The 8291-nt window shown below is 48.9% G+C and overlaps 2 protein-coding genes across 2 annotated transcripts; one reads left to right on the top strand and one right to left on the bottom strand.

The window, feature by feature from the left end:
* Nucleotides 1-2288: 2288 nt before the first annotated feature.
* On the bottom strand, nucleotides 2289-4472 carry PNRC1 (proline rich nuclear receptor coactivator 1). Its single transcript, XM_084203747.1, has 2 exons — nucleotides 3911-4472; nucleotides 2289-3343 (listed from the first exon to the last, which is right to left on the bottom strand). Exons 1-2 carry the CDS (start codon nucleotides 4289-4291, stop codon nucleotides 2903-2905), a joined length of 822 nt encoding a protein of 273 aa, XP_084059873.1. The 5' UTR covers nucleotides 4292-4472; the 3' UTR covers nucleotides 2289-2902.
* Nucleotides 4290-7340, top strand: BORCS6 (BLOC-1 related complex subunit 6; the record flags this gene model as incomplete). The annotated part of the gene is given in 5 exon segments (XM_084202621.1): nucleotides 4290-4355; nucleotides 4402-4473; nucleotides 4475-4646; nucleotides 4649-4805; nucleotides 4852-7340. Coding segments are annotated over 5 exon segments (1080 nt in total). The 3' UTR covers nucleotides 5465-7340.
* Nucleotides 7341-8291: the final 951 nt, after the last annotated feature.

Here is an 8291-nt window from a genome sequence, read left to right as displayed (position 1 = left end):
AACACATGCACTAATTTTGTTCATTTTCTTCCTTAAAGGCTGGTCACTCCTTAAGTGTCAAGCCAAAATTTTATATTACACTGCAAACAAGCCCTCCAAATATGACACTAATGTTTTGCTGGCTCCAAACTCAAAAAAAGAAGTACGTTTATGTAAATACAATGGCTCCTCTTCAGGAAACTGGGATAAGGAATCTATCAAAGTGAAGAAAATCTTGAGAGTGAAAATCCTTATGACATTGTAGAAACATAAAGGAAAAAGCAGGAAAGTGACAAGTAAGGTGCAGAATATGGTCCTAAATGATGACTGCATTCTTATTTTCAGCTGGTCATGTTGAAGTGCATGTTGCCCTTAGGCCTAGTATACAAACCTGTCTATTGTGCAGGACCGGGCTCAGCCCAAAGGTCTCAGGAAGACAGAAACCTGAAGTGCTCCAACACTTCTGTAGGATCATTGACACAGACGTGCTAAATAAGCTTCGGGTTTTTTGCTGTTTAGAAAGACCCGATTGTTATCTTACCCTTTAGGGTCTAACAAGTTATAGGAAGTTTTAAGTTCCCAACACTTCAAAAGTCTCAACCAGCAGCTCTCAAAGAATTGACTGAAGAGCTGAGAACTATTGGCAATTAACATTTAATGAATTCTTTAACCCTAAGGGATGTCTTGGCAAATCAGGGCAGGAACAAAGAGCTATGCGACTTTGATAAATTCTATCCAGGATCAGAGCTAGCATTCACTCTGTAAGCTCTGAAAGGTAAGGAAGAGGCTGTTAGCAATAAGATAATAATCAGGGGGATAAAGGACACATCATTCTAAACAAAGCCAACCCACTGGCTGATAGTTAGCAAGATTCACGGTGACCAGACAAAATTAACCATTGCCTGAAGCTACGGGTAATTGTTAAGACATTTTGCTTTGCAAGTGGGTGACGCTCAGGCAAAAGAAATAAAGGGAAAAAAAAGAGAAAAGCATCACGGCAGATCAATACAGCATTTACCAAATATAGCAAACGCCGACTTACAGTCTCCTTGAGTCATCCTCGGCGAGATTCCAGTGGCATTTTTCTTTGCCCTAATACTGTTTATTTAAAAAAAAAAATCCCACAAACAGAAAACCAGGAGGAGTTTTGTTCATTTTTAGAAGATGGGGGACACTAAATTAGAGAGTACTTATCTAAGACAGGAAACTGGGTTGTTGAAGCCACACACTGACCTTGAGTACACCAATACCAGTCTCTTTTGCAAGACAGTGAACCTCTAATTCTTTGGAGTAAACCAAAAATTTTGTATCAACCCTTCGATAGCTAAATAGCCTAATTTTACAATTACATAACCAATGTCTACAAACAAGCCAGAAAATCCCAAGTTTTTGAGCTTCTGACCAGGCTCCTGTCAGGGCTGTACTAATGAATCCTGCCAATTGCCCCACGAGGAATACAGCGATGCTCTGGATGAAAGCTGCAGCATGTGCAGCATGAACACAGCTAATGCTGCTCAATCTGTATCTCTGAAGATGCTGCTGACCCCAGGGAGCCACCTCAGCCAGATGCAAGCAGCTGTTGTCTTCCTATGCACCTCTTCTCTCCTAGGACACTGGCGTACAGAGAGTGTATTTTTTTGGTGGATCCAAAAACTTGAAAAATGCTTTTCTATCTTATGTAAATGTCACATACTCCCTAGTATTAATGTTATTTAAACAGTAGATTAGGAAAATAACTGCAAATCTGTTGACTCCTCAACATGGCTGTCAGACTAAGCCACAGTCCAATTCCTTAAGAAATTCAAGTCAGGGGGATGTATTTTCCAGCATAGCTATGAGCAAGAGACGAATCTAGTGAAAAAGACAAAATTCTACTTGCTCTATTCATTTTGATCACTACTACTTTTCAGTGTTGACTTGTTTAATAGCCACATACTATGAAAACATTTAAGGAACATTACCGCATGAATTTCAATGTCTAAGTGCCCAGCTTGCTTGAACTCTCAGTTTTCAACAAACAAAACAATCCTAGAAGGACTTATCACAAAGGTGGCATATTTTTTAAACATAAGGAATTCTTGGTGCATTATTGATCTCCTAATTTTCCCTGAGACTGTTAACAAAGTATTTACCAATGCACTAGAAGGCTATCAAGTGATTTAAATTCACATACTTAAATTAACAGACACACACTCAAAAGAAAAACAGAGACATGTATAAGGGGAGGCCAAATTGTTTTATTTAATTTTTTAGTGACCAATTGAATTTTTGGCAGAAAGCTCTGCTCTTTCCTTTTTTTTTTTCCTTGGTTTTGGTTGGTTTTTTTTTAACTTTTTTAAAGAAATCAGCAGCGCTCAAATTGGTGGGTTGGAATTTTAGTCAAACTCCAGTTAATTTTAAAATCGAACAGATGAACAGGAATTCCAGATAGTTTCCAGAGCAGAGGGCAAAACTTCACATTTGTATGAAAATCCATGTTTATACTTGATTGGGAGACAGAATGTAAAACTATTGTCAGTAGTGCACGAATAGAACATTCACATTTGATCTGGAACCTTAATCAGAAAGCTGTACTCTCCTTCCAAAATTTTCATTACCTTGTGCAAAGCAAGTCAAGTCTTCATGTGTCAAGCACACACGTAAAATTGTCCATATTTTATATACAAGACATCTACCAATCAGGCAGTGCAAAATACATCCTTTCATAACAAAACTAAAATGTACCTCTCAAAGTATGAACAAGAATATACACATAATACAAGATGTACACTATTTACACAACCATAAAAAATATAATACAAGGATTTTTTTTTTTTATGTGATTATAAGACTTGACAGTCTTTTGCAATTTTTGTTGCAACAAGGCATGTTTAAGTTTCCTGGATGGAGTTTTCTTTGCCAATTACTCAAGAGATCTTGGAAACTACGCTTGAACTTTTAGGAGAGTTTTCAAATGGACTGCCATCAACTCCCTGTTTTGGTCAGACAGTTCAGCTGTGCCACCCACCCAGTGGCTGGGAGGCTTTGGCAGGACACTGGGAGATGGTGGGTCACTGAACTTTGCCCCAGCGTAATTTTCTTTTTGGCTCACTTCATTTAGGGCGATAGGTTTCTTGGACTTGGCATTTCTGAAGTTTTCTGTGTTTTTAAGTGGCTTTTTCTCCTGCTTCTGAACTATTTCTGGCGACACAGAATCCTGCCAAAAGTTCTCTATCTTTTTCGCCGAGGCGATCTTCGTCACTGGCGTGTTACACTTACTCTTCTGCCTGTTAATCTTTGGTTGTTCACACAGGTGTAAGCTGTGAACGGGCTGGCCGTAGGGGACGGCCGCCTTCTCTGTCTTTCCCATCTTGTTTTTTAAGAACTGCGGAGACAAAGGAACAATCACGTCAACTACGACCCCTCTCCTCCGCGCTCCCTCACCGCCTCCGACACTTACTGAAGCGCCGGGGGCCACCTCGGCAGGGGGAGGGCTACCGAGAAGCCTTCTCCCCGCTATTTCTCGCTCATCCCACAGCTCATCCCACCGCTCGGCTGGCACCGCCGGCCTGAGGGCGCGGAGCCCCGCCGGCCGCCATGGGGCGCTGCGCGCCACGCACGTCCCGCCTTCGGCGAGCGAGGGGCGGGGCTGGCGCGCGGCCAGCGGCAGGGCTAAATCCGGCTTGTTGCTGGGGCGCAGCACCGGGCGCCCATTGGTGGGCGCCGGGCAGCCAATCGCCGCCCGCGGTTCTCCTTCAGCCCCGCCCCGCCCCGTCCGAGCGTAACGGAAACTCTGCCGCCCCCCCGCCCGGTCCCCCCTCACCGCTCTGAGGGGGCGCCCCGCTCGCTGTCCCCCCCCCTCCTCCCCGAGGGAAAGGGAAAACCGTCGGTCGGCTCGCCGGGCACCGGGAGCGGGCTGAAGTGAGGAGAAGTAGCGCAGCCTTGTCTTTACCTCCTTCCTGAGGGGTTTGCCGGGCGCGGGTCTCGAAGGGGCAGGCGCAGGGGGCTCCTCCGGGGGGGCGTCCGTCACCAAGTCGGTTCCCAGCGGCGTCCGTCTCCCCAGCCCGGCGCGGTGCTGCTGATATTGCTGGTAGCGGCTGGGCAGGAGCCCCGCGGGGCCGGGCCGGATCTTTCCCTTCCTCCGCCGCACCCTCTTCAGCGCGGGGCGGGCGCTGCCCCCCGGGCCCGCCAGGCAGCAGCTGGGCTGGTTCTCGCAGTTGCTGTCCCCGCGCCGGAGGCGCTGGAGCAGGGCGGAGGGCGGCAGCCGCCGCGGGTCTTCGGTGCCCGCCGAGATCCGAGCCAGGAAGGGCGGCGGCGCCGTGGTGGTAACCATGGTAGGACGTGGGTACCCAGAGTTGTGCCGGGGAGAGGGGTCAAGCCCAAGCAGGGATGAGCGGGTCGGGTTGCTGGGTAGGGTCTGCCCGGGCTTTGTGACGGGGCGAGGAAGTGGTGGCGCAACCGGAGCCGCCGCTAGGAGAACATGGCGGGGGAGTGAGGCGAGCCACCAGCAGCTCCCCGGTGTTGTTACCCGGGTGCGTCCCGCCCACTTCCGCCCCCGCGCCAACCGCCGTGCGCGGACGGGACCAGCATCGCCCCTCTCTGCCCCGCCCCGCCAATCGCGGCGGAGCAGCGGCCTCTCTGCCCTCGCTTCAGCCAATCGAAAGCGACACAAACACTCCGGGCCACGCCTCTTCTAGGGGCCGCCCAATCCGGGCAGGCACGCCCTCGGTCTCCGAGTCACGGGCTCGCAGTGCGCGGCAGGCGGGCGGTGCTCCACCGGCCAATCAGGATCCGCAAGAGCAGCCGAGGCCACACTTCTCCGGGACCCTCAGCCAATCGCGGGAGACGTAAACAGGCGTCGGCGCGCCCCCGGTGGGCGGTGGCAGCGGGTGGGCACGCGTCGCTCGCCATGGAGGAGCCGGGCCCGGCCGCCGCGCCGCCGGAGGGGCGGGGGCGGGACGAGCGGAGCCTGGAGGCGCTCAGCCTGGCTGGCGGCGGAGGGGCGGCGGTGGCGGGGCGGCAGCTGTCGGAGGGGCGGCGGGCGACGCTGGCGAGCGCTCTGGAACTGGAGGGGACGGTGCTGCGCGAAGGGCGCCTCACCCAGTTCGTAGCCAACAACCTGGAGCGGCGGATCCGGCTGAGCGGCGCCCCGCGGGGCGACCCTCCGGTGGGGGGCGGCGGGTCCTCCATCCCCGCCATCGACCCCGGGGCGCTGCAGGACGTGGTGGCCCTGGCCGGGCAGGTGGCGGCGCAGGTGGACGAGCTGCTGCGGAATGTGCACTGCGGGCTGCAGGCGCTGACGGCGCTCAGCGTTGGCTGCATCCAGACCTACCGCGACGGCGTGGAGAGCCTGGGCGAGGCGGCCGACCTCAGCATCCGCGCCATGTACGCACTGGTGGCGCGCTGCGAGGAGCTGGACCGCGCCATGCAGCCCGTGCCCGCCCTGGCCAAGCGCATCCGTGACATGAAGGGCACGCTGGAGCGGCTGGAGGGGCTCTGCAAGTAGCTGCTCCCGCCTCCGCTCTTCCCGTGCCGGCAGCGGGGGCCTGGGACTGCTGCTGTCTCGCTCCGGCGGCCCCACCGCTCACGGCGTCCGCAGCTCCCACCTGCACGTCCTCGCTCGCTCTCCCCGTGCGTGACTTGCCGGCAGCAGTAGCCAGGTCGCCTGTGTTGATCTGGACGAAGGGAAATTTTTGCGACGGACGAAGGAAAAAGTCCCGGTTGAAAACCGCGGGGTACATGGCAGATGGTGCTTTTAGCTTCAGCTCCATTAAAGAATTTGGATCCCCACATGCCTTACGCTTTCTATTTATTGAGGGCTAAGAGAAACTAACGAGTCTTAATTAAAAGTAGCTCTTTTTTTTTTTTTTTATTTTTAATCAGATTCAAAGTTCTTGTGAATACCTGCTTGATGCTTACAGGCATCTGTGCTTATTTTTAGTTTATTTGGAGCCTGAAGAGTAATTTTTACCTATGTTTTTACAGTAAATAAACTCACTGAACACCACTGTTTCTTACAGGACACAGTTCTAAGATAAGAGTAAGTTTAATACATATAGCAAAGACACTTGTTTTCTGAGAAGAACATAAAGTCCATGGAAGATAACTGAGATTCTGATAAGAAATCATGAGCAAAGTTCTAAATAAAAGCTTTCAGATGAAATGTGCTTTGCCTCTATTAATCTTTACAGTTTTCACGGTGTAAAAATTTAAATGGCATCACTGTGAAATGATCCTGTTATTTTGTAGTTTGCTTTTTTGTTTTTTGGGTTTTTTTTTTCCTTTCCAGTTGGGAAAATATCTAATTACATGAGGAATAGGAGTACATGATGACATTATGTGGGTGTATGACTGACATAAAATGACTGCTTTGGAATAATTTATTTGTATAGCTTGAAGCTTTTGTATACACATCACAGTGTGCAGAAGTGATTTTGCTATATCAGGGAGTGTTTCCTCTGAGACCTGAAAGTAGCTGAATTCTCTACTTGCTAATGTTCCTATGTGAAAAGCTCCTTAGGTGATGCTCTTAGCAATCTGTTTAGGTTGCAAATGTCCCTGTAACAAGATTTCAGCAGAAAACCAATAATCTTATGTAAGTGTAATAGTGCTTCTGGTGACCAGCAGCTTCTAAAAACATTGGAATGAAGGTAGCCAGAAATTCTGCTCTAGTCCTGTCCCTGTGGTTGAAGAGCAGACAGGTTTACGATGGGCAGAGCTTCTACCCCACCATAATCTCCTCAAAAATGCCAGGTGAGGCATGGACACTTTGATACCTTGTGCTTCTGCATGCAGACAATACTGAATTATAACAAAATAATTAATGTTAATGCCACCCTGCTTTGCATGATGCCAGTCTCTGGCCTGTTTTGAGCCCTGTGGCATGGCCATGTCTTTCCCTCAGCACAGGGGTGTGTTTCATGTGTGGCCTTGTAGCCCTAGCAACGGGACAAGACTGCAATTGGGTTGTGCCAAGGTAGGGCTCTCTCTGGTATTGTCTGCTGGCGAATAGCTGTGGCTCCAGGAGGGGACCAGAGGCCTAACAGAAGTTAGGGGGAAGAAAAGAACTGAACTGCTGCTGCATCCCATGGGCCTAGAAGGCACGAAAGATTGCTTAATACCACAGCAGCAGCTGCACTTTAAATAGTTTTGTTATTCCTGGGAAAGTTTGAATTCATCTATTACGCAGATGCAGTAGTTTTGCTAAGTGTGTTTGGTATACGCCAAGAGCAAACACCAAAGGTTGATTTTGCACAATTTATGAATACTGTTGAAATGTACAGGAAAGACCTGCAAGCTTATTTGTGTAGCCACATATGTACAGCTACTCCTCACTCATGCAAGCTAAGGTGAAGCCTTTAAATTGTTTCAGTACACTCTTGGGTTTTGATAGTCTTTCATTTGCAGTCATCTTCATTCAATGCTAATTCCCTACTAAAATTGTTGAGTCTGTAGAATAAAGTTATTACTTTTATGTTTTTAATTGTTAGTGGTTAGTTGTTGTTGAGGTGTTTCACTTATTGTGTTTCTTATTTGGAAAAATAATTTGAAAGCTAATTTAAACTCTGCTTCTGCATCTGCACAGAGACCTTTAAATGTGATTGCAGAGCTGGTTTCAGTCTAGGTCCTCAGGCAATAATTTCTGACAGTGATGTCATTCATGTGATGAAAAAGGAATGACTGACTAGTGAATTGCAAGCATGAAGAAAGTAGTAATTATGCTGTTTGGGGTTTTTTTTAAATATTTTTCTTAACACATCAGCTTTTTTGAAGGGCAGATTTAACTGAACTTGTTTCCTTGTGCCTTTACCCTCTCTGGGGCAGGCACAGCCAAATTGATGTCAGCCTGTTCTGTGCCCTCATATTGGTTGGTAACCCCATGGCTGCTGCGGTTCCCAGTCCCCCTGTCCATACAGCATCCGTTGCTGCAGGAATGGTGACACTTGCCAGCGCCTGTGTCATTGCAGCTCTGGTGGCAGCCCTGCCCTTGAAATCCCGTGTGAATCCCTGTGAGCAGCTCTGTAGCTTCTGGTGAAGCCAGTCCTTCTGCAGCCATATGCTTCTGTACTGCCCTTTTGATCCTAGTCCAGGCTTTCTTGTGCACATCCTGTGTTAATTCTAGCACCTTCCAGCTTTTGGATGTTGAGAGCGAAAACTTACAAGTTCTTTTAGCCTTTTTTGCTTAGTCTGTAGGTGAGGAGTGTAAAACCGTGTTTGGCTTTTCCAAGACCTTCAAATGGCTTGCATATATTTTCTTGCTTAGTCACTCAGTGTTACAATTGTTTGCTTTCCTTATCAGCTGCCAAGTGAACTTTCATTGTAACAAGATGGGC

This window comes from Fringilla coelebs (genome assembly GCF_963513975.1).
Source record: "Fringilla coelebs genome assembly, chromosome: 3".
NCBI lineage: Eukaryota > Metazoa > Chordata > Aves > Passeriformes > Fringillidae > Fringilla > Fringilla coelebs.
Note: the sequence above shows the minus strand (reverse complement) of the source record. Positions and strands in the feature narration are given on the sequence as shown.